General features: G+C 32.5%; 4 protein-coding genes and 1 non-coding gene across 7 annotated transcripts; 2 read left to right on the forward strand and 3 right to left on the reverse strand.

Moving 5' to 3' along the window:
• Nucleotides 1-13: 13 nt before the first annotated feature.
• Nucleotides 14-2,185, reverse strand: LOC104723597 (uncharacterized). 2 transcript variants are annotated; one of them, XM_010441981.3, is made up of 4 exons: nucleotides 1,527-2,185; nucleotides 1,266-1,445; nucleotides 510-758; nucleotides 14-441 (listed from the first exon to the last, which is right to left on the reverse strand). In XM_010441981.3, exons 1-4 carry the CDS (start codon nucleotides 1,596-1,598, stop codon nucleotides 166-168), a joined length of 777 nt encoding a protein of 258 aa, XP_010440283.2. In that variant the 5' UTR covers nucleotides 1,599-2,185; the 3' UTR covers nucleotides 14-165. The 2 variants fall into 2 exon arrangements, with proteins under 2 accessions (XP_010440283.2, XP_087328142.1); XM_087472016.1 differs by having other exon boundaries at nucleotides 613-758; nucleotides 1,527-2,018.
• Nucleotides 2,054-2,125, reverse strand: TRNAP-AGG (transfer RNA proline (anticodon AGG)). The gene has a single exon. It is a non-coding gene; the product is annotated as a tRNA-Pro (tRNA).
• A 2,694-nt stretch (nucleotides 2,186-4,879) lies between the features above and the next one.
• LOC104723598 (heavy metal-associated isoprenylated plant protein 17-like) lies at nucleotides 4,880-6,429 on the forward strand. 2 transcript variants are annotated; one of them, XM_019232506.2, is made up of 5 exons: nucleotides 4,880-5,156; nucleotides 5,253-5,338; nucleotides 5,466-5,754; nucleotides 5,845-5,924; nucleotides 6,023-6,429. In XM_019232506.2, the coding sequence occupies exons 1-5, from the start codon at nucleotides 5,110-5,112 to the stop codon at nucleotides 6,211-6,213; spliced, it is 693 nt and encodes a 230-aa protein (XP_019088051.2). In that variant the 5' UTR covers nucleotides 4,880-5,109; the 3' UTR covers nucleotides 6,214-6,429. The 2 variants fall into 2 exon arrangements, with proteins under 2 accessions (XP_019088051.2, XP_087328143.1); XM_087472017.1 differs by having other exon boundaries at nucleotides 4,915-5,156; nucleotides 5,848-5,924.
• A 3,325-nt stretch (nucleotides 6,430-9,754) lies between these two features.
• Nucleotides 9,755-10,666, forward strand: LOC104728045 (heavy metal-associated isoprenylated plant protein 19-like). Its single transcript, XM_087472018.1, has 3 exons — nucleotides 9,755-9,938; nucleotides 10,026-10,102; nucleotides 10,236-10,666. Exons 1-3 carry the CDS (start codon nucleotides 9,886-9,888, stop codon nucleotides 10,451-10,453), a joined length of 348 nt encoding a protein of 115 aa, XP_087328144.1. The 5' UTR covers nucleotides 9,755-9,885; the 3' UTR covers nucleotides 10,454-10,666.
• Nucleotides 10,667-11,681: 1,015 nt separating this feature from the next.
• Nucleotides 11,682-15,556, reverse strand: LOC104723599 (1-deoxy-D-xylulose-5-phosphate synthase, chloroplastic). The gene is made up of 9 exons (XM_010441984.3): nucleotides 14,935-15,556; nucleotides 14,494-14,619; nucleotides 14,086-14,401; nucleotides 13,719-13,990; nucleotides 13,352-13,625; nucleotides 12,965-13,272; nucleotides 12,590-12,871; nucleotides 12,215-12,499; nucleotides 11,682-12,138 (listed from the first exon to the last, which is right to left on the reverse strand). The coding sequence occupies exons 1-9, from the start codon at nucleotides 15,094-15,096 to the stop codon at nucleotides 11,998-12,000; spliced, it is 2,166 nt and encodes a 721-aa protein (XP_010440286.2). The 5' UTR covers nucleotides 15,097-15,556; the 3' UTR covers nucleotides 11,682-11,997.
• Nucleotides 15,557-24,441: the final 8,885 nt, after the last annotated feature.

Below are 24,441 nucleotides of genomic sequence, written 5' to 3' on the forward strand. Positions count from 1 at the left end.
GGCCCAATATACGTTTCGTGAAAAATGGTAATTCACGTTTATTATTTCATTATTTACATAATAAGTTTTGAAGTTTCAATCAATATAGTTTACATGTGTTTGTTTATCACACTGGCTATAAACACAATTAATTAGACTTGTAACAAATGTGTAATTTGAAAAGGTTTAGTAGTTTCTGATGGTGCTACTGGTGCAAGGGGCGCAAGCAAGATCCATGGTTGAGATACAAACACGAAGAACTTCGTGAACAACTCCTCGCTGAAGCACTTTTAGAACGGTTTCTTCTTTCCCTGTTACAACATCCACTAGAGAGACCTGACGTGATACGATTTCGTCTCTCATTCGTCTCCCACCTGACCATCGACCTAACGTCAACCATTTCACCCAAACTAGCTGCTCTGAGATTCCATATCTCCTTAGCGCATCCAAGATTTGCTCCCGCTGTAGATTAATAATGGTTAAGAAGCTGGAAAGGGAAAGTTTGGTTTCTTTTGGAATAAACAACTAACCAGCGGTTTCAGGTGTTGTATGCAGTAGATGAGTCCAATGAGGTTTAGCAGCACACTCAAGTTTGGTTTGAAGATAAATAACTCCACATCTTGGAATCCTAACCTCATCGAGCTCATTGTTTCAACCGCGTGCAGATATTGGCCGCCCTCTAGAGACAACGTAACAGGCCATTTAGTCACATATGTAATCACCTCGGAAGCTCTTGATGCCATTTCCTTATGCTGCACCACGTAAAATCTTCTCCATTCCTACAAAAATGTTTTAGAGTTTACAGTACTTATAAACCCATTATCGACCTCATCGTATTCAAAGTTAGAGAGAGTTTCAGTCTCTCACCACCACAACAACAGAAGCAACAAAAACAACCCCAAAATGGCCAAATTAGAAAACTAGCATACTCTACCTACAAGTTTCCATTATCCTGAGCTATGTAGATGATCATCACTGTGTCAAATTCAATCATAGCACATAGTATAAATTATAAAAGAAACCCCTTTCTATATCACATCACCATCCTCCAGTACTGAGCAATTGTTAAATATATCAACTAAACAATCTACACTAGCAAGCATATACCAATTCATGAGGTTATAACAAGCTCCCAATTTATCCAAGTCACAACTCAAACAGAATTCAATTCTACAACAAACAAACAAACTCACACCATCAGACTACAAACTGACCAAAATCTAAAACAACTCGAGACTTGAATTTGTAAGAAACAAGAATCTATGGAAATGTCTCATTTTTGATACCTGGGAATTTTCCTCATTGGTGGTTCCAGCGTGTTGAGGTTGAGGAAACTGACTACTGTCTGAATCAAATGTGCACAACAAAGGCCATCTTTTTCGAAACAGAGGTTCCCATAAGACATCAGAACCACAAAGCTCTCTCCAAAAACTAGAACAGCTACTGAGTGCACAAAGATCAATCACCTAATCATCATACAAAGACACAATTTTTTTATCAAGAACTAGCCTCAGAATCAAGTTCACATAGAGAAATTTAGCAAAAACCTGAAGAGAAGAGCCGATCTTCAGGATTATATCATGAGGAACAGAGCTACAAGATAATTGAATCGAATTCATACTTTTTTTTAAAAACAAACTTCGCAACTTTCTTCAATATCTGTAGAGATATTGCGTTTCTAAGGAGTACACGTTACCATATGACTAGTTACGGATGTGAAGGAGATGACGATGATGATGATTGTGACCCACCACATAAAAAATTACTTCTTGAAGTTGACTTAAAAGTCTTAAACAACAACCAAATAAAAAGAGACAAAGTTAACCGAACAGACAAAAATGTCAACTTCTCGGTGATTTCTTCTTTTTGTAGCCCATGAACATCGAAGACGGCTTGTGCCCAGATCAGATTCGCATGTCTAATCTCATACGAACTCATCTTTTTCATAGGATCATCAAGAAAAAGCTCTTCTTTGGTATACAATGTTGGTGTCTACTGTACGCCCATAAGTTGTTCGATGATATGCCTGAGAGAAAATGTGATAAGTAACAAAAAAAAAAAGAGAAAAAAGAATGGGGCATTCCGAGAATTGAACTCGGGACCTCTCGCACCCTAAGCGAGAATCATACCACTAGACCAAATGCCCGATGTTGACGAGCTTTAACTTTCAACATTAACATAACGTACATCTAAGATTTATTAATGTTTTCTTAACAAGACCAGTTCACTCATTTGAAGTAGCCTGTCCAAACATGTGTGTGAAATCTGAAATGACAAGTTTTGATCCAATCCCAATGAAGGTTCTCAAGACATCTGTCTAGGTACGACAACTTTAGGATGTTCCTTTATCCTTTGCCCTGACAATGTCTATCCCTTGGATTCTTGTAGCTAGTCCAAGACACTTCATCTTGAACTCAACCATCAAGCTGAGCTTTATATAATCAACAACATCAGCAAGTAAAGCTTCTCAAACGTTTAATTTGTATAATCTTCTTACGTACACACAAGTATCATAATTTCATCTTTTTAAGTCATTGACTCTTCATAGGACCTCGTAAAACTGTCAAACTTTATAATATTATCTTCAAGAGTTTTTTAAGCATAGGAATATTTCTTTTTTTTTTTGTTTTTTTTTTGTTGAAATGTTAGATTTATTAATCGACAAAAAGAAAAAATATTTACAAAAGGTTAAAAGTTGTTCAAAACAGAGCATAAACGTGTCTTTTTAACCATAGAAAAAAAAAAAAAAAAACAGACTTAGTGACTAAAAAAACCGTTCCAGCGGTCCAAGAGAGGGCTGGTTGCGTTTTGGAGTCGGTGAAGGCTTTTCAAATTGTGACCTCTCACCTCGTCTGCGATCATATCTATAAGGGCAATGCCACCGGTCATCCATCCATTTGGGTGTCAAAAGAATGAATTAATAATATTTTAATTAACTTTAATTATTTAATTATTTTTTAATTTATCCAACTAATGAAAAGAAAACAGCAAGAGACCCAGTGTCTTATTTGATTTGGGCAGAGACACTATTTTCTTATCTCTCCACCTTTTTCTCATTTTTTTATTTTTTTTTTAATTTTTCTGACCCCCTATCAAGTATGTGGGATGAAAATGCTCTTAGGACTGGTAGCTGCGGCGGCTCGTATTATGGATACATCCATACCGCTCCCTCCATACTAAATATATGCTTGTTTGGAAGAGCAGGCGGAGGAGAGCAGCTTCAATAGCAGGGGAGGCTTGGCGAGTGAGAGTCCGCAAAGTTATTGCCCAATCTGGGTTTGGGCGACGTTGGAGGAGGGGTGCACTCAAAGATGAGCAAAGAGAAAACGTATACGGGCAAAAAAAGAAGAGATGATCCCTAGTCTCATTTCGCTCACCACACAGCGGACATGATTGAGTTTGTCCCCAGCTCCGTAGACGTTGGTCAGTGGATAGCCGATCACGGATCGCCAACCAAGTATATGATTTCAGTATTATTGTGGTATATATTTCTTACTGCTTAAACCATAAATGGTAACGCTTGATCGTATTTATTGTCATGTATATTAATTTTTGCAAGACAATGGATATTCATATTTTTTACTGCAAATCAAATTTAATGCGACTAAGATTTATTATTTTGTCAACTGTTTGATTGATTTTGGAATTGAAATTGTCATATATGTCTCGATTTTGGAATTCAAAATGCTATGTATTCTCTATGCTTGATTTTGGAATTTGAAATTGTTATATATGTTTTCTCTGATTTATTTTACCATTTCTTTATTTGACAAATAGGACATCAGACAACATTCAGCTGAAAACAGACTATCTAGAAGCCAAGTGTTATACTTGTTAATGACTCAAGATGCATTACTTGTGCATGAGATTGTTCAAGCCAACCAGGCTGCTAGACTGTTTATGTATCCTATCCTACTTCTAAGGCATAGTGATGGACATGGATACATACAAATAAGAAGAGATCACGAATTCGAGGTATTTAAGTTTGTTTTTTGTTTATTATTTAAATTTCATAAAAGGCATGCACTCATACTTTTGTTATTTGTTGTGGTAGTTTGGTGGTATCGCATCAATTGTCCTTTAACGATGCTCGATTACCGCTCATCATGTAGGCAATTTGTTTAGGTATTAGTGGCACACTGCTATTTTCTTCAAGTTATCCAAGGCGATCACTTCCTAGTACATTACTGGCAGAAAACGAAGATGATGTAATGCTAATCGAGCAGGATCAGATTCCAATCGTTCCGGTGGTCGATCTAGCTCATCTACACCAAAGTTAAATTTAGTTGAAGTTTGGCTTCTAAGCTGTTTTAGTTGGGAAAATTTTACTTTAAGATATCACGTATAGTAAGATAGTATGCCAATGATATAGTATTTTTAAACACAAGAATCTGATTTTGTTTAAATAAGGCTTGTCAAGGGGGATACCAGTCCAGATTTGTCCACATAGCCATTGAGTGTCTACTTCCTACGGCATTCAATAATTATAGTTAGTTAACTCAGTTTCAGAGCTAAAATATCAGTTCATTACTTTCAATCATTTAATAAACTAGTAAATATATAATTATTTTCTTACAATTAATTGTAAAATGATAGGCTTTTATTAGACAAGACAAATAATAGTCTTTACATTACACTTGTCAATATTTTTAATGGGGTTTACACGTGTCTACATTGTTCATATATGATAAGGAAATTCAGAATAATATATTGTTAAATTAAGATGTTTTGCCTTAAAACTACTTTAGAACTTAACACAGTAAAATACAATAGTATATATTTAGGTTTTTGAGATTTTTATTTCTAAAAAAAATGGAAATTAATTTATTTTAAAGTCAAACTTAAGGAAAAAACCAAAAAAAAAAACTATTAATTTATAATGCAAGAGTTGGATACATATACATTAAATATAAAGATACGAAATTAATTAATTTCCTTCACTTTTAATTTTTAACATCTGTACTAAGAAAGTTCTTTATATGCAGATTTTATAAATTGAGTGATCATTTTGATTATGTGTCTAAATTCTCTTCTCTTCAATATTATATTTGAAATGTGTTAGGCTTCATAAGATATATCTTACGGGGAGAAGACTGTAAACTAGTCTTTGTTATTTAGAACTTGATTGTGATGGGTTGGTGGTGGTGGAAGTGGTCACGAAGAAGCATCCCTGATGAGTAAGAATAACATATATATATATATATATCATTTATTTATGTTGTTATAGTTTTCTTACGATGCCACATTTTTTTTCCTCTTGAAAAATCATTTAGTTATACTATGGATGCTGAACTGAAGATTGGGATGCATTGTGAAAATTGCGCAAAAAAACTCAGAAAAGTTGTTAGCAAACTAAAAGGCAAGAATTTTAATTATTTATTTATTCAATATGAATATATATATATATTCATATTTATTTGATGACGATACAGTACATATATATATGTATATGCATCAATAATATTTTATAATTAATGTATTATTAGGAGTTGAAGAATGTCTAACGGATATGCGTAACCAAAAGATTATGGTTGCTGGTGCTTTTGATTTGGAGAGGATCTTGAAGACTATCAAGAAAAAAACTGGTAAAAATGCAGAAATTTTGGTGATGACTAAGAAATCCGATGCAGTTCAGACGGACGATGATGAATCTGATAAAGTCCAGATAGATGATGAACATGAACTAGTTCTAGAGAAGAATGAAACATCTTCTTTAGTTCCAAAACAACAAGAAAATCTTGAAAACGAGAAAAATGATGATAAACCTGAGACAAGGTAGATTACTATCTAATCGTTCTCGCTTTTTTTTTTTTGTTGATTTTTAGGATACTAGATGTATCTTAACTCTTTACAATTATTTTGTAGTAGTGTAATGGAAGTCGAGTTCAAGATACCATTCCTAAATGACAAATATGAGGTCGAAAAAGTTATTTCCAAATTCGAAGGTATGCCATTTACTTTATCCACCATTTTAGATATATAAACTTGATTAAAAATACTATTTTATATTGAAATAATTTATATTTTGAATGGTTTTAATTAGGGGTTGAAACATGTGTGGTCGATGTTGAAAGTCAAAAGGTTGTGGTTACTGGTAGTTTTGATCAAGAGAAAATGTTGAAAAAACTCAAGAAAAAGATGGATAAAAAGAAGGATGAAGAATCCAAAATCGCCGCAGGGGAAAAAGAAGAAGCTGATATGAGTAGAGATATGCATGTCAAACTAAATATATGATGTATAGTAACGCATATTCTAACGGATGTTGTATTGCGTAAGGTATTCGCAACAAGTATCCACCATAAAAAACTTGGCATTGTAATACATTATATCCATCTTGAGACATATTTTAATATTTGATTCATCTTGCTATTATTAAAAAGGTCTGTAAACTCAAATAATGTGTCATAATTATTGGTTCTTTGATTTATAAATTCAAATGTTATTTCAAAATTTCATTTATTTTGAAATCAGATATATGAGTTTTGGAATTACATGGTTATATCATTTTTTGGACAAAGTATACTTTACCATTATATCATATTTTTTTTTGAATGAATGTTAAACTGTATTCAACCCAAATATTTTTTATTATACAATGAGTTAATGTATTTGGTTTTGCTGAAATTTAGAGATTACAATAGAGAGGTTTTGAACAGAAGCCGAAGATGTTCTTTATTGCGTTTAGGATCTTGTGGCAAACGATTGGAGACCGTCCGAGTACGATCATTGTCTCCCTCTTTTGAATAGAACTAAGTCAACTGCACACGTTCTTATCAATCAGCTTGATATGGTGAATATATGTATATCTCTATGTCTCCTAACATCCCTCTCACGCCAAACATGCTAAAGGATATTGTTTGAAATATATACATACTAAATGAGAAATAGATTAAGTCGAGGCAAGCTGGAACAGTAGAGCGTAATGACTAGTTGACTCCAATTCGTCAAATAGTCATTTCCAAGAAGCATATGAGTTAAAGATCGCCAGAGATTTCTAACGAGTACCGGCACAAAAGAGGTGGTTTCTTGTTTTTACAATATTACCGTAAAAAAAATACAATCAAGTAATCAACCCATTGACCCGAATTCTAATATTATCGTCATATTAAGAAAGACCAAAATGTAGGTTTACATGCACATTTGTACTTACTGTTTTTTACTTTAATCATCCTAATTATTGCTCGAATCTTGATCAGAGATCAAGAGTTTTGTTGGAGGGATGTTGCTAAATTATGGTCTTCTAAACACTCAGTCAAATTAACCTGCATTGACGAATAACGCACCCACACTACACTATTGAGTCGTAACATGTGACTTTATCCATCAAGTTATCCAAATTAGGATCGTGTTCACATATTTTTACCGCTGGTCCAAAAGACCAATATACTTATGTTATTGAAGTAGCGCCCATATAAGTATTAATGACGGATCTCCTAAATCTAAAGGACGATCTTTAACCCAAACAAGTATTAAATGCAAATGCACACTATCCAAAACCAAACTGCATGGCATGCACGCAGACTTTACCCAATCAAAACACCATTCAATGGTTACGTAAGAGACATGCATGTGAGTTGTGACAACATCGCATTAGGGAGACATGTCTAGTACCATTCAAATAAAGAGCAATCTGATAATTAGGAAATTCCTGACCTCGTCAAGAGAACTCCGATTCCTTAACAAAGCTCACTTACCAGTTACCAGTGTTACAATGACATGGTTGAACGGTTCAATCTAGATGTAATTAAGCTAGATAACATGGGTTTGGTGATCCTATCAAGAAATCCAATTTACTTCACATTAATAAAAGGATCAGAGAATAACAAATATAAGCTTAAGAACACATTTGTTTTTAAACACTTGTTCGTTAAGAGCATCTTTATCGGTTAAGACATCTTTATGTACATATATATTGATATTTTAATACTAATAAGATATAAACTAAAAGATTAATACATTTGTTAGAGCAAAGTTCAACGGTGGTTATTAAGCGATTGTTAAGAAATGCTTATGATTAAAAATAAATTAAAATACATTAATAATGATAAAATCGATTCTAAGTTAAGCATTTTTAGAATCGTTTAGGATCTTATATGTGTCAGTCTGTCATTGGTTGGTCAAATTAACAAAATAATAAAAAAAATTTGACCAAAGTTGTTGTGGGCCATGGAGCGGATATGTACTGCATGGATCGCTTGTCAACGTTTCAAGACTGATTGTGCTGAGTTACTCACGATGGTGCAGTCTCCTGAATATTGGCCGTCTTTCTCCAACATGCTCGATGATTTTAACTCGTTGGAGTCCTTCTCACTATTCTCCATCTCTTGGATCCTGCGTGCGTCAAATACTAAGGAGGTTTGTCTTGCCCGTGCTTTGTGTTCTATTATCTCTGAAGTTTCTTTTGTAAACTCCTTTCCTCCGGCTTGGACCACTAACCGAAGAATTTCCTTTTAATTTATTGTTTGGTTGAAAAAAATTAATTTATACACTTTTAGTTAAAGAAAATAGTTGTAGATGAGTTCAAAGTTATTAAAATTAAATTAAATTTAACAAAGAATATATATTTAATTCTTTTCATAAGTAAAAACAATGTATAAAAGTAAAAAGATAAACTTTTAGTTAAAAAAAATAGTTTTTTTTTGTTATAATACACTAATGTATATTCATTTACAAATCTACTATCTACATACCACTAAAAGTATATTTGTATACACAAATATATTTTACTGTTAAAATATACTCTTTAGTCTTTACTACTTCCAACAAATTGTCGTTATGAACACATTAAATAACTTATTATATGTCTCTTCACTTTAAAATTTTTATAGTTACAAAAATGCATACATTAATTTTACATACTCCTATCTTCTATATTACAATAGCAGTCTTTTTGAATAAATTATTTGATTGGTGAAAAATTATGTGACAATCTATTTTTATTTTTTATTTTTTTACTTTAACAATATTTTTCTTTATGTAAAGGTGAGTATTTAAATTTTTTAGAAATAGTAATTAATTGTATAATTTTGACAATCATTTTTTATCTTATATAAAATGTAATCTTTTTTCTTGTAAAATTAGCAACTTAAAATTAAAATAAGTTAACAATATTATAATTTCAAATTTTATGATATATATATATATATGTCATTTATCTTATAATTAGATTTTAAATAACATTAGGTTTTCTTTTCTCTATTTTACTGTTATATAAAACTTTTTTATGGTAGGTTTTGAATTTTTACATTTTTATTTTTAAATTTTTTAATAAATTTAGAAATGACATGTGTCAACATTTGAATGATACAATTCACATGTGTCACGAATTTGTTAATGAGTAACTTTTTTTTTTATTTTAATGAGTAACTTTGACATCAAGCTTTATATAATAAGATATATATAGAAATATTAAAACCAAAAAATGAATTAAATAATATTCACAAGTAATAGAAAAAAAACAAACAAGAAAGCCTACGAACTAAGAAAGTTAGAATATAAGAATATTTTATAACTAAAATACAAAATTAAATTGAGAAATGTTTGATAAAAAATTTTCAAAGATATCTGAAAATTTAATTTATTGATAAAATGCTTGTTTAACACTTATAAAATAATATGTAATTACATTTTTATAAGATATGTTTCCCTATTTAAAAAAAATGTGTATATAAATTAGCTATAATATTTATACACCTAGAAAAGCATATATGGTATTGATCAATGATTGGATAATCTATTATGTATTTTTGTTTTTTTTGCACTTCTTCAAAAAAATATTGTCTGTCGTGTCTATGTGTTCTGCATTTGTGTGAATGTGTGTGTATATAATAAAGTGTTTTAGGCTGTCGATAAAGGGATCCATCTTAATTTGTTTGTTTGGTGGCTAACAAAGTTATATAAAAAAAGATGGGTTTGTCTTGCTTACAGCTTTCACCCGCAAATGGTCCTACTCCTAACAGGTCAGCGTAGTTTATATTCCTAAAAGTTAAAACCATGTTTATGAAAAGTTCTCTTAGTCACTCTTCTTCGATATGTTCTACTGTTAGGGATGTCGCATTCATGATACCGGATAACTGTGACGGATGTAAGAAAATTATGACTGAAACCATACCCAAATTCAAAGGTAGAATAATTTTTTATTTTTTATTTTTTTTTTTTGGTCAAACAAGGTAGAATAATTAATATCTAGTTTTAAGTATATATGATTGCATCCATGTTGTAATAATTGGTTTGTGTAATGTATGATTGATTATTAGGAGTTGCATCAAGTGTGACGGATACTAAGAACCAAAAGATTGTGGTCACTGGAAGTTTTAACGAGGAGAAGTTGTTGAAAAAACTCAAGAAAGTAACATGTGAAGACGTGGAGATTGTGGTCAAAAGTGAGAAGAAGGGTGATGAGCGTAAAGAATTGGAGAAGTTTCTGATGATGTTCAGAGATGAAAATCCCAACGCCAAATGTACTATTTCGTAATGTGTAGTTACGTCAAAATAGACCTTTTTACAGGTTTTGTGGCATCAAGTTTCATATCATTTTCGAGAAAAAATACCAAGTATATTGCATTGCATGAACTATAATATCACATATATTATTAACCAAGTATATTGGCTGTGTTTTTTTTTTTTTTAAGTTGATTGTTTTAAATTATTCAAATATATTAATAAATTAATTTTCTTATCAATTCAATCTTTATTCTATTGTTTGAGCTTATCAATTTAATTAAGATTTACATTATAGTATGTTTTTGTGGTAAAGATAAAGTAATATAGAAAATTGATTACATTCATCTTTATGAAGCAAAAATAATAATCCTAAAATAAACAGTTTTCAATGAAAGAGGGATAAGAGCATATTTAAGGTGCTATGTGGTGTCTTTTTTTATAATTCAATTCAATTCAGTTAAGTTTGTTTGATATAGACTATAGACACATTACAAAGTAAAAATTGCATAAATTGATCTTTATTATAAAAAAAACATAGTCTTAATCATCTTATTTAAAGAATATGAAATGTTAAAAAAAATGAAGTACTCGATCTCCATTTCAAAATAGTTGTCATTTTAGATTTATTTATTTTGTTTCAATTTAGTTATCATTTTCGTTTTCCTATGTCATTTTTAATAGAAAAAATATCTCATTCGCTATTTACTATACAAATAAAATATCAAATACTTTAGAATTTTAATTGTCAAACAATGATATAATGTAAATTTATCCATTTTTTAATCTGTGTGAAACAAATAATCTATAATGAAAACTAATTCGAATCATAAAGAGTATTAGACAAGAACATAATTTCTATAGTATCTTTCTTTTTTTATTCTCTCCAGTTTTTTTTACTTGTCGTTCTAGAGTTAAATTTTTGTTTTTTGTCATTTTGTATTTACGATGCAATTTTATCAATCAAATTTTCAGTTTTATCTTTTATTTTTAGCTTTTTAATTACTTAAAAGTTAAAACAAATGAAATGATGTGTTAATGAAAGGTAAAACAGAAAAGTAAATTGTTTTCAGGGAGTAATTAACAAGATAGATAACTCTTTCTTTATTTTGGTGAAAAGATAGATCTTTCTCATATAGCGCCTTTCCATGCCTTGACTTAGAGGCTTGGTCTTGGGAGTTGGAGCTTTTGTTAAAGAAAGTAAACGGGAAAAAATTCCAGGTCAGCGAATTGGTGCGTTCGAATCACTCGTACCGGACATCTCACACAAAGGTTAAATGAAGATACACAAAGAAATGTAAATGATTTTTACAAGATGCATGTTAGATGATTGTACAACTCGATCTTCATCACACCCCTAAACAAAATTACAAAAATAAAAATACCAATTTTACCATAACACTAATTTTTTACACAACCATACAACCTTGCCTTTGCTTTTTTCTTAATCATCTCAGTTGCTAAAGGACTTTTTCTGCTACTTCTTTTCGGCGGGAACCTTGATCAGTAGTACTTAGAATAAACCTTCGGTTGCATTTAGAATGTTCGTATATATGTTTTAGCCACAGACTCCTACTCTCAGAACAGAGCTTGCCTTGGTGCACCGATTAAGCTAAGTGCGGTTGCTGCGATGTGAGATGGCATGAGTCCAGCTTCAGCTAGTTGATCAGCTGGTGCACCGTGGTCGATGTACCGATCCGGCAGTACCATTGGTCTCCACTGTATACAAAGTTTGCAAATTAGAAACAAAAGATTTTGAAAAGACAGAACATATAGATGTAAGTAAGTAAGTAACCTTGAGTTTCCCATCAAGAAGACCATCGAGAGCAAGGAACTGAACAACATGCGATCCAAACCCTCCAATCGAACCTTCTTCAACTGTAATCAGCACCTCGTGCGACTTAGCTAAGCTGCGAATGAGAGCCCGGTCCAATGGCTTGCAAAACCTTGCATCTGCTACAGTTACGTTTAATCCACGTTCTTCGAGCATTATGGCTGCTCCTAAACAGCTCTGAACTGCTGAGCCATAACCTAACAGCGCAACCCTCTCTCCTTCCTTTAAAATTCTACCTCTCCCAATCTGAAATATCCCCAAAGAGTTTGTTTTTATGACCAAGATGGTTAAGGAAGAAAGAAAAATAATATGAGAAGATCAGATTTTAAGTTATACCTCAATGGGAACACCTTTGTTTCCTGGAGGTAATGCAACGCCAATACCGTTACCTCTAGGGTAACGGAAACAAGAAGGACGATCATCAATCGCAGCAGCAGTTGCAACCATGTTAAAAAGATCTGCTTCATCTGATGGAGCCATCACTATCATGTTAGGAAGGCAAGCCATAAATGTCACATCAAAAGCTCCACAATGTGTTGGACCATCAGCTCCAACAAGTCCAGCTCTATCCATCGCAAATCTCACCGGTAACTTTTGCAAATCGACATCATGTACAACCTATACAGAGAAGGCCACCATCCATATACTCTCTATTAGTTTTCTTAGAAAGTTTCATTAATAAGTAAAATAGTTTAAGATGTTTGAACTTGCCTGGTCATAAGCACGCTGCATGAAAGACGAATATATTGCACAGAAGGGCTTAAGACCTTCACAAGCTAAACCCGCAGCAAAAGTAACTGCATGTTGTTCTGCTATCCCAACATCAAAACATCTTGTTGGGAAGCGACGTTGGAAGAGATTTAACCCAGTCCCACCTCCCATGGCTGCATGAATTGCAACCACATCTTTGTCTACCTCTGCTTCCGCAACTAATGCCTCCGCAAAGTAAGTTGTGTAAGACTGTGTCTTATTAGTAGTTTTGAACTGTTTACCAGTCGCTGGATCGAATTTCACAACACCTGAAAGAAAAAATAATCAATATAAACTGCATTTCTTAAGAACTATAGAAGAATGTTATCCATATTTAAGTCCACTTACCATGGTATTTGTCATCAGCTCTCTCTGCGTAAGGATAACCGCGACCTTTCTCTGTCACGACATGAATAAGTACTGGTCCTGTAGTTCTTGCACTCTTAACTTCTTTGAGAATAGCTACCATATCGTCTATGTTGTGCCCATCAACTGGACCAATATAGTAAAGACCTAGCTCTTCAAACAGTGATGATCCAGTTCCGCTTATCATTCCTCTAGCATACTCATCTACCTTAGCAGCCAATTGGTGCATCGGGCCACCTATTTGCTTTGTCACACCCTATACACAACAAAAGCTAAACATCCTTATCAACTACATAAGGTTAAGGACTCTTAGCCATCCAAAAAAAGAAAAGGAAAAAATAAAACTTGCCTTTGCGACTTCTCTCAATTCCCTGAGAGCCGGGTTAGACTGTAAGCGACTAAGAGCACTACTCAATGCTCCAACAGGTGGACTTGGTCCATCCAAAGTAGCAGTAGGTAATGAGACTTGCTTGTTGTCATTGAGAATCACAATCATATCGGAGTCTAGATACCCTGCATTGTTCATGGCTTCGTAAGCCTGCCCTGCCGTCATCGCACCATCACCAATCACAGCAACTACATTGTTGTTATTACCCTTTAAATCCCTTCCTACCGCCATTCCTGTAAACCCAAGTTTTGTTTTCTTGTTACTGTTTACTGTCTAGACAAAGCAAGACAAGGCAAAGACACTAAAAGGAATTGATTGATTGGATTACCTAGGCCAGCAGAAATTGTGGTTGAACTGTGTCCTGTACCAAAGCAATCATGTTCACTCTCTCCTCGCTTGGTGAAACCGGAGAGACCATTGGTTTGCCTCATTGTCGGCATCTTTCCTCTTCTCCCTGTAAGAATCTTGTGAGGATAAGACTGGTGACCAACATCCCAAAGAATCTTGTCCTGTGGAGTGTTGAAAATGTAATGAAGAGCCACTGTAAGCTCCACAACACCAAGACTTGACCCCAAATGTCCACCGGTTTTAGACACATTGAAGATCACATCTGATCTAAGCTCATCAGATAGTTGTTTCAGTTCCTGCATAAAAGTACCAACCACAAATCCTATCAATTTGAGACAAAATTTTGTAAGAAAGCTAAAACAAATGGACCAAAGCTTTAAGTTTTTACCTTGACAGAAAGATTTTTCATGTGGATTGGGTAGTTGATTGTGTCAAGTAATGGAGTTGGTGGTCTGTTTGAATAATACTCACCCTTCTCTGCAAGTGAAGCATACACTTTTGCCTTTCTGTTTGACTGTAAAGTGTACACAACACAAACCCCCCAAGTCACAACAATAAATATAAGAACAAAAGCTGTCGTTTTCTATAATCAGTTCCTATAACTCAGAGCTAAAAGAGTCTAATTTCACAATACTTTTCTTGAAATCTCAACAAAACTAACATATAAAAAAGGAGTTCAATGTGTTTGACTTTAGACAAAAACAAAGTAAACCCATTATTTAATTCTAGAATTCACCAAATGGGTAGCTACAAAAATCTCACAGTTCCTAAAGTATACTTTCACCGATGCGATGAAGCAGAGAAGAAGAGAAGAGAGAAGTCAACTTACATGGGAATTGTTGTTGTTGTTGTTGTTGGGTCTCAGACATGGCGATGAAAGATCTGTAACCAAAGATCGAGAAGAAGAACACAAAGGAGTTGATTTGCAAGAATCAGTTGAAACACCTTTGGTTATTATGTAAGAAGGAAAAGCAAATGCAGATGAAGCCATTAGAAAAAAGGTGACTTTTTTCTTTTTCTGAACCTCAGAAAGAAAAAAAAAAAAGTTGAATACTTTGGGGATGTAAGTAACGATTTTTATAGAGAATATAATTTAGGAAAACTTATGTTATCAAGAACAGTGAAAACAATATAGCATAAAACGCACTTTAGGAGAAGAATCCACTAAAAACAAAAGTGTATGTTAAATGGTGCTGGTGACAATGGTGGTGGAGAGTTGAAGAAGAACTGTTAAAAGATGGAGACTTATTTTAAAAAAAAAAAAAATTGAGGTGAAATAAAACGACAAGAAAGCAAACTTCATGAATCACGAATTTTATGTAACCGTGGTTTGATTAAAAAAGAGAGATATGGGGATGGTTCGTCATCCGCAGAGAACTTGAGATTTTGGTTGGGCCACGTCAACCAAGAAATCCAAGTTTTGGATAGATTTTGATATGCTTTGGTACATTAGTACATTATGTATGTATTAATTCATTTATAAAAATCTTCTTTTAAAAAGAAATGATATTTATTTAATTTAAAATTTATTTTATCTAATGTTTTTACAACAAAGGTGGGAAAGGGCATATTTTCATTTCAGGTAAAGAACAATTGTGATTTGGTAAAAGTTTTTTTTTAACAACGGTAGCATTTGTTTAAAAAAAAGGAAAAAAATCTTAAGGAAAGAAGAATCATCAACAAAATGGGGAAAGATATGTAGTTTTTATAAAGAAATAAATCTTGCTTGTTGATATTTATTTATTTTTATTTTTTTGACCTCCGATATTTATTTTCTTAAATTTGTATAACACTAGAAGAGCAAAAATGATAGTATAATAATTTATGCTAGTATCATTGCTCTTATTTCCATTTCAATAATATTTAATATTAATTTTTTTTAAAAAAACATACAGACACATATTGATCAAATATTAAGAGCTGTCACATAATTAACAAAACATTTCCTAAAATGAGGGTGAATAGAAATGACATCCTTAGTTGTTGGTTTCAATTGATGTTGTGGTAAAATGTTATATTTATAAATTGATATTTTTAATTACGTGTTGAAGGTAGTTTTCGGATTACTATTTTAGATACAAAATTTGGATAACCTTATCGGAATTGCTTCGAGACCAAAACAACAAAATTCTCAAAAAAATTTAAAAAGTGAATAGGTTGTTGATCGTACTTAATGATATTTTTTGGAGGCTCTTAAATTTATATTCATTTCTCAAAATTTCAGACAAACGGACTAGAATTTGCTCACAAAGATAATCGACAAAACGATTTAATGCACTTGTCTAAAAAGATATTTGCATCGTAAATATGTAGTGCATGTTCTCCTAAGTAAGACTTTAACATTCAAAAGTTAAGCAAATCATATGATGCATATTTTACTCCAAATAACTTTTTGGTGGAGCCTAAAACATTACCATCACTTCTCCTCTTGTTAAATCCTCTCTCCATATAGCCATGTTGAGTTGAGTTTGTAATATGGAAAGAGACTTTTGTGTATAATTTTAAAGTTTTGATTCTTATATGAGATCATTCAAAATTTAGTATCGTATTTAGGGATCTTTAACTTACAAGTATGTCCACGATCTCGCTATTAAACTAAGCATGCATGATGAAGTTAACAGTGACAGAATCCTACCATCCTCTGAAGTCGGATCCAAATCAATCTTGCCAAAACTGTCGGATCTGAATGCACTGTTACCACCGCACACAGATTCAAATCCTATCGAAGGAACGCTACAAGGTGACGAACACATATCATAGACTGATGGCACGACAACAAATACCAAACTGATGACGATCACCATTAGTGATGAGAGTCTTGATAGGATTAATGAAGATTCATGTGAATACATGACCTTTATAAGTATTTTTCTTTCAAGTATTCTTTATAATAACGAAAAAATATTTAACGACCACTCGTTATGTCAAATTATTGCATGAAAAATGAATATAGGTTTTAAAAAGAAACAAATCTTGTTTGTTGTTATTTATTTTTTAAAATTTTGTATAGCATTAGAGGAGAAAAAACGATAGTGTAATAATTTATGTTGGTGTCATCACTCTTATTTCCAGTTCAATAATATCTAATATCAATTTTTTAAAAAAAACACACACACATATTGATCAAATATTAAGAGGTGACACATAATTAACAAAAACTTCTCCTAAAACGAGTGTGAATCAAAATGACATCCTTAACTGTTTAAGTTGATGTTGTGGTAAAATATTATATTTCTATATTGATATTTTTAATTAAGTGTTGAAGATAGTTTTTGGATTACTATTTTAGATATGAAATTTGGATAACCTTATCGGAATTGCTTCGAGGGCAAAACAACAAAATTCTTAATTTTTTAAAAATGTGAATATGCGGTGGATCTTACGTAATGAAATCTTTTGGAAGCTCTTAAATTCATATTCATTTCTCAAAATTTCAGACAAACGGACTAGAATTTGCTCACAAAGATAATCGACAAAACGATTTAATGCACTTGTCTAAAGTGATATTTGCATCGTAAATATGTAGTGCATGTTCCCCTAAGTAAGACTTTAACATTCAAAAGTTAAGCAAAACATGTGATGCATATTTTACTCCAAATCACTTATTGGTCGAGCCTAAAACATTATCATCACTTCTCCTCTTGTTAAATCGGCTCTCCATATAGCCACGTTGAGTAGAGTTTATAACATGGAAAGAGACTTTTGTGTATAATTTCAAAGTTTTGATTCTTATTTGAGATCATTCAAAATTTAGCGTCATATGTAGAGATCTTTTACTTACAAGTATGTCTACGATCTCGCCACTGAGCTAAGCATGCACGATGAAGTTAACAATGACAGAATTCTACCATCCTCTAACCTCGGATCCAAATTAATTCTTGCCACCACTGTCAGATCATAATGCACTATTACAACCACGTATGAATTCAAATCATCCCAAAGAACACTACAAGGTGACGATCACATATCATACACTGCTGACACAACGACAAAGACCAAATTGATGACGATCACCGTTAGTGATGAGAGTCTTGGTAAGATTAATGAAGATTTATGTAAATACAGGGCTTTTATAAGTATTTTTCTTTCAAGTATTTTTCATAATTATGAAAAATTTAGACGACCACTCGTTGTGTCAGATTATGGCGTGACAAATGTATATAGTTTTTATATAAAAAAACAAATCTTGTTTGTTGATATTTATTTTCTTAAACTTTGTATAACATTAAAGGAGGAAAAATAGTAGTGTAATAATTTATACTATTGTCATCGCTCTTATGTCCAGTTCAATAATATTTAATATCAATTTTTTTTTTCAAGAAAAACACACAAATATTAAGAGCTGACACATAATTAACAAAAACATCTCCTAAATCGAGTGTGAATCAAAATGACATCCTTAATTGTTGGTTTCAGTTGATGTTGTGGTAAAATGTTATATTGATAAATTGATATTTTTAATTACGTGTTGAAGATAGTTTTTGGATTACTATTTTAGATACAAAATTTGGATAACTTTATCGGAATTGCTTCAAGGGCAAAACAACAAAATTCTTAAATTTTTAAAAATGTGAATAGGCGGTTGATCTTACGTTATGACATCTTTGGAGGCTCTTAAATTCATATTCATTTCTCATAATTTCAGACAAACGAAATACAATTTGCTCACAAAGATAATCGACAAAATGATTTAATGCACTTGTCTAAAGAGATATTTGCATCGTAAATATGTAGTGCATGTTCCCATAAGTAAGACGTTAACATTCAAAAGTCAAGCAAATCATATGATGCATATTGTACTCTAAATAACTTTTTGGTCGAGCCTAAAACATTACCATCACTTCTCCTCTTTTTAAATCGGCTCTCCATATAGCCACGTTGAGTTGAGTTTGTTACATGGAAAGAAACTTTTGTATATAATTTCAAAGTTTTGATTCTGATATGAGATCATTCAAAACTTTGCGTCGTATGTAGGGAACTTTTACTTACAAGTATGTCCACGGTCTCTCCATTAAGCTAAGCATGCACGATGAAGTTAACAGTGAAAAAATCCTACCATCCTCTGAACTCGGATGCAAATCAATCTTGCCACCTTTGTCGGAATCGAATGCGCTGTTACCACAACGTACAGATTCAAATCTTTTCGAAGGGATGCTACAAGGTGACGACCATATATCATAGACTGATGGCACGATGACATAGACCGAATTGATGACGATCATCGTTAATGATGAGAGTTTTGATAGAAATTAATAAAGATTCATGTGAATACATGACCTTTATAAGTATTTTTCTTTCAAGTATTCTTCATAATTACGAAAAAAATTTAACGACCACTCGCTGTGTCAGATTATGCCGTGAAAAATGTATATAGTTTTTATAAAGAAACAAATCTTGTTTGTTGATATTTATTTTTTAAAAAATTGTAGAAAAAATGATAGTGTAATAATTTATGCTAGTGTCATCACTCTTATTTCGAGTTCAATAATATTTAATATATTTTTTTTAAAAACACACACATGTTGATCAAATATTAAGAGCTCACACATAATTATTAGTGTGAATCAAAATGAGTGTGAATCAAAATGAAATCCTTAATTGTTAGTTTCAGTTGATGTTGTGGTTTATATTTCTAAATTGATATTTTTAATTATGTGTTAAAGATAGATTTCGGATTACTGTTTTAGATATGAATTTTAGATAACCTTATCGGAATTGCTTCGAGGGCAAAACAACAAAATTCTCAAATTTTTAAAAATGTGAATAGGCGGTTGATCTTACACCTCTCTCCCATGCTTTGTTCTTGATTGTTTGCTTGAGGGCAAGCAAAGAATAAGTTTGGGGGAGTTGATATGTCTATATTTTGCATCTCCTTAGCATGTATTTGTCATGCATTTAGCTAGGATAACTAGTCGTATTGCATCATTTTAAAACCTCTTTTATACACTTTGTATATTTAGGAAGTTTTTGCATCATCCTTGCATGCATTGTGCATTTCGAAGTATTTCAGGTGTTTAGGAGACGTCGGAGACGCAGACGATCGAGCTACTCTCAGCGGCCACAATCGAGCCACTCTCAACCTCCACAATCGAGCCATCACTCGAGCCACCGGTCTAGGGATTCAGCTTTTGACGTCTTCACCACAGTTGTAGAGAATTGAGTCATCTTTCCAATTCCATTTATTTCAAGCCAATCGGAGGTGTGGTTCAAGAGTTATCATTGTTTTAGTAGATGCATATACACCACGCTCGAGCCACTTTCACCGACCACGCTCGAGCCACTTTCACCGACCATGCTCAAGCCATTTTCACTCGCACCGCTCGACCCACTCCTACTCACACCAATCGAGCCACTGGACGCACACGGACGAAATCACACATGCCAGGAAGACGCTCCGTCTGACACGCTTAAGGAGACTCCCGAACCGACGCTCTATCTTGTCGTTTTAAGTTTTAGGGATTCACACGTTTTTACTATATATACATTTTGTTAAGTCTTGGTTTAGGACATCTTATCTTTTATTCTCGTTTTGTTCTTAAGATTCTACCTAGCCACCTAAAACATTTGAGACTTTGTATCCAGATATCTTTTAATCCGTTTAGTTTTTGCATTTGATTTCTTCTGCAAAGTTGTTCATCTCATTCTTGTCTATCTTATTATGCTTTGGTCAATATTTTCTGGATTTATGTCTTTGGTGATGATTTCCGGATCTGAGTAGTGCTAGAGTTCTTGGGGATGGGATAGACTAGGTGGAGGATCTTAGGATGTAGAGTGTTTAAGCTTGATTTGTATGATTCTCTTCTGGACTAGTGTTAGAATTACTAGTTTCTCTCTGATCAATTGGAACTAGGTTCGAGACATTTCCACACCCAAAAGGTGTTTGATGAAATGTCTGACCATCTAGTGCCAGAGACTTACGTTCCTTGCCTAAGAGATTAGTTGTCTAGGATGTTTGTTGACGTGAATGAACTTGTTTTTCATGCCATGCTTGATCATGTTTCTCTAGCGAGAGCTAGGTATGGAAGTGGTTGAGTCTGAGTAGCTTTTGCCAAGAGATTGGATTAGCTAAGTTGTGATGTTCATTGTTTAGGGATAGTTTGCTTATCGTATGTTAAACACTCTGTAGACTAGGAGACTCCACCGACATCAATTACTCTCATCCTTAGGACTTTTATATTTTTGATTGATATTATATTCATGAGACTGTTTCGTTTGTTCATGCTTAGAATCTTTTCGGTTTCACTTATTCTTGTTCGCTTCTTGTCATACATTTTCGTTTCTAGTTCTGTGACTAATTTCCGTTTTGCATTTTGATCACTCTAGGATTGTTAGACATAAAAACACTCTTATTGAATTGGCTTAACTTGTGATTTCTTGATTGCATCTTGAGTGGTAGCAACATCCCATTTGGATTGACACCTTGAGTACTACAACTGCATAAGGTTAATTGAACCTACTAGGAGACACACAAAAATCTTAGTATCAAAAGCAAATAAAAAATAAAAAAATTAGAAAACATTAAATGAAAATCAACCAATAAGGAGAGACCAAAACCTTACTTTTATATATATGATTAGAGGAGAAAAAAATGATAGTGTAATAATTTATGATAGTGTCATCGCTCTTATTTCCAGTTAAATAATATTTAATATCAATTTTTTTCAAAAAAAAACACACACATACATATTTATCAAATATTAAAAGCTGACACATAATTATCAAAAATATCTCCTAAAATGAGTGTGAATCAAAATGGCATCCTTAATTGTTGGTTTCAGTTGATGTTGTGGTAAAATGTTATATTGATAAATTGATATTTTTAATTATGTGTTGAAGATAGTTGAGATTCTATTTTAGATATGAAATGTGGATAACCTTATCGGAATTGCTTCGAGGGCAAAACAACAAAATTCTCAATTTTTAAAAAAATGTGAATAGGTGGTTGATCTTACGTAATGACAGCTTTAGAGGCTCTTAAATTCATATTCATTTCTCATAATTCCAGACAAACAGACTACAATTTTGCTCACAAAGTTAATCGACAAGACGATTTAATGCACTTGTCTAAAGAGATATTTGCATCGTAAATATGTAGTGCATGTTCCCCTAAGTAAGACTTTAACATTCAAAAGTTAAGCAAATCATATGATGCATATTGTACTCCAAATAACTTTTTGGTCGAGCCTAAAACATTACCATCACTTCTCCTCTTTTAAAATCTGCTCTCCATATAGCCACGTTGAGTTGAATTTGTAACATGGAAAGAAACTTTTGTGTATAATTTCAAAGTTTTGATTCTTATATGAGATCATTCAAAACTTAGCGTTGTATGTAGGGATCTTTTACTTACGATTACATCCACAATCTTGCCATTAAGCTAAGCATGCACGATGAATTTAACAGTGACAGAATCTTACCTTCCTCTGAACTCGGATCCAAATTAATTCTTGCCACCACTGTCAGATCATAATGCACTATTACCACTGCGTACGAATTCAAATCCTATCGAAGGGAAGCTGCAAGGTGATGACCACATATCATAGACTGATGGCACAACGTCAAAGATCGAATTGATGACGATGATCATCGTTAGTGATGAGAGTCTTGATAGGATTAATGAAGATTGATGTGAATACATGACCTTTATAAATATATTTTTTCTAGTATTCTTCATAATTATGAAAATTCCAACGACCACTCATTGTGTCAGATCATGGCGTGACAGATGTATATTATTTTTATAAAGAAACAAATATTGTTTATTGATATTTATTTTCTTAAATTTTTGTATAAACATTAAAGGAGCAAAAATGACTGTGTAATAATTTATGTTAGTGTCATCGCTTTTATTTTTGGTTCAATAAAATTTAATATCAATTTTTAAAAAAACACACACATATATTGATCAAATATAAAGAGCTGACACATAACTAACAAAAACATCTCCTAAAAACGAGTGTATATCAAAGTGACCTCCTTAATTGTTGGTTTCAATTGATGTTGTGGTAAAATGTTATATTTTAAAACTGATATTTTTAATTACGTGTTGAAGATAGTTTTCAGATAACTATTTTGGATACGAAATTTCGATAACCTTATCAAAATTGCTTTGAAGGTAAATCACAAAATTCTCAATTTTTCAAAAATGTGAATAGGCGGTTGATCTTACCTAATGACATATTTGGAGGCTCTTAAATTCATATTCATTTCTCAAAATTATAGACAAACGGAATACAATTTGCTTACAAAAAAAAACCGAAAAAAAGATTTAATGCATTTGTCTAAAAGGATATTTGCATCGTAAATATGTAGTTCACGTTCTTCTGAGTGAGACTTTATCATTCAAAAGTTGAACAAATCATATGATGCATATTGTACTCCAAATCACTTCTTGGTCGAGCCTAAAACATTACCATCACTTTTCCTCTTGTTAAATCGGTTCTTCATACAGCCCCTTGAGTAGAGTTTGTAATATGGAAAAAGACTCTTGTGTATAGATTTCAAAGTTTTGAGTTTTATATGAGATCATTCAAAATTTAGCGTTGTATGTAGGAATCTTTTACTTACATGTCTCTCCATGGTCTCACCATTGAGCTAAGCATGCATGATGAAGTTAACAATGACGATATCCTACCATACTATGAGTTCGGATCCAAATCAATTGTGCCATCATTGTTGGATCATAACGCACTACTACCGCCACATACATATTCAAATCCTATTGAAGGGGCGCCTACACGGTGATGACCACATATCATAGGATGATAGACACGACGATAAAGACCGAATCGATGACAATCACCATTAATGGTGAGAGTCTTGATACAATTAATGAAAATTCATGTGAATACGTGACTTCTATAAATATTTTCGTTTCATATATTCCTCAGAATTACGGAAAAAAAATCCAACAACCAGATTAAAAAAAAAAAAAAAAAAAAAAAAAACTAACGAATTATGTTTACATGAATCATATCCATAAAGCACTTTCTACATATTGTTTACAATGAAATAGCTTAACTTTTTTCGTTCACTCTAACTGAAAAGAAAAACTAACTATTATAGACATCTCGTGAGCTAATGAATGAATCAAACTAGCTAGTTGCGTAAGAGACAAGATAATCATGAAGATTCCAATAATCTCATAAAATATCACTTATTCAAAAGCAATATATTTTCAAAAAAAAATTATTACAAAGATAAAAATAAACTATTATCCAATTAAAGTTATATTAAATAACTTATAATGTTATTGTAATTTGTAAATATCAACAATTCAACATTTGGTTAACATCCATGCTACTTTCTTTTCCTTTTATAAATTGATACATATAAA

Source organism: Camelina sativa, chromosome 11 (genome assembly GCF_030686135.1).
Source record: "Camelina sativa cultivar CO46 ecotype springtype chromosome 11, ASM3068613v1".
In the NCBI taxonomy this organism is placed as follows: domain Eukaryota; kingdom Viridiplantae; phylum Streptophyta; class Magnoliopsida; order Brassicales; family Brassicaceae; genus Camelina; species Camelina sativa.

Coding starts and splice junctions, on each gene's coding strand:
- LOC104723597 (XM_010441981.3), bottom strand. CDS start 1,598: ATGAATTCGATTCAATTATCTTGTAGCTCTGTTCCTCATGATATAATC. Junction 1,446..1,526: donor AGATCGGCTCTTCTCTTCAG/GTTTTTGCTAAA, acceptor TATGATGATTAG/GTGATTGATCTTTGTGCACT. Junction 759..1,265: donor CCAATGAGGAAAATTCCCAG/GTATCAAAAATG, acceptor ACATTTTTGTAG/GAATGGAGAAGATTTTACGT.
- LOC104723598 (XM_019232506.2), top strand. CDS start 5,110: ATGGGTTGGTGGTGGTGGAAGTGGTCACGAAGAAGCATCCCTGATGA. Junction 5,157..5,252: donor CGAAGAAGCATCCCTGATGA/GTAAGAATAACA, acceptor AAAATCATTTAG/TTATACTATGGATGCTGAAC. Junction 5,755..5,844: donor GATGATAAACCTGAGACAAG/GTAGATTACTAT, acceptor ATTATTTTGTAG/TAGTGTAATGGAAGTCGAGT.
- LOC104728045 (XM_087472018.1), top strand. CDS start 9,886: ATGGGTTTGTCTTGCTTACAGCTTTCACCCGCAAATGGTCCTACTCCT. Junction 9,939..10,025: donor AATGGTCCTACTCCTAACAG/GTCAGCGTAGTT, acceptor TTCTACTGTTAG/GGATGTCGCATTCATGATAC. Junction 10,103..10,235: donor AACCATACCCAAATTCAAAG/GTAGAATAATTT, acceptor ATTGATTATTAG/GAGTTGCATCAAGTGTGACG.
- LOC104723599 (XM_010441984.3), bottom strand. CDS start 15,096: ATGGCTTCATCTGCATTTGCTTTTCCTTCTTACATAATAACCAAAGGT. Junction 12,872..12,964: donor TGCAGCGTGCTTATGACCAG/GCAAGTTCAAAC, acceptor TTCTCTGTATAG/GTTGTACATGATGTCGATTT. Junction 12,500..12,589: donor ACAAAGGTGTTCCCATTGAG/GTATAACTTAAA, acceptor GGGATATTTCAG/ATTGGGAGAGGTAGAATTTT.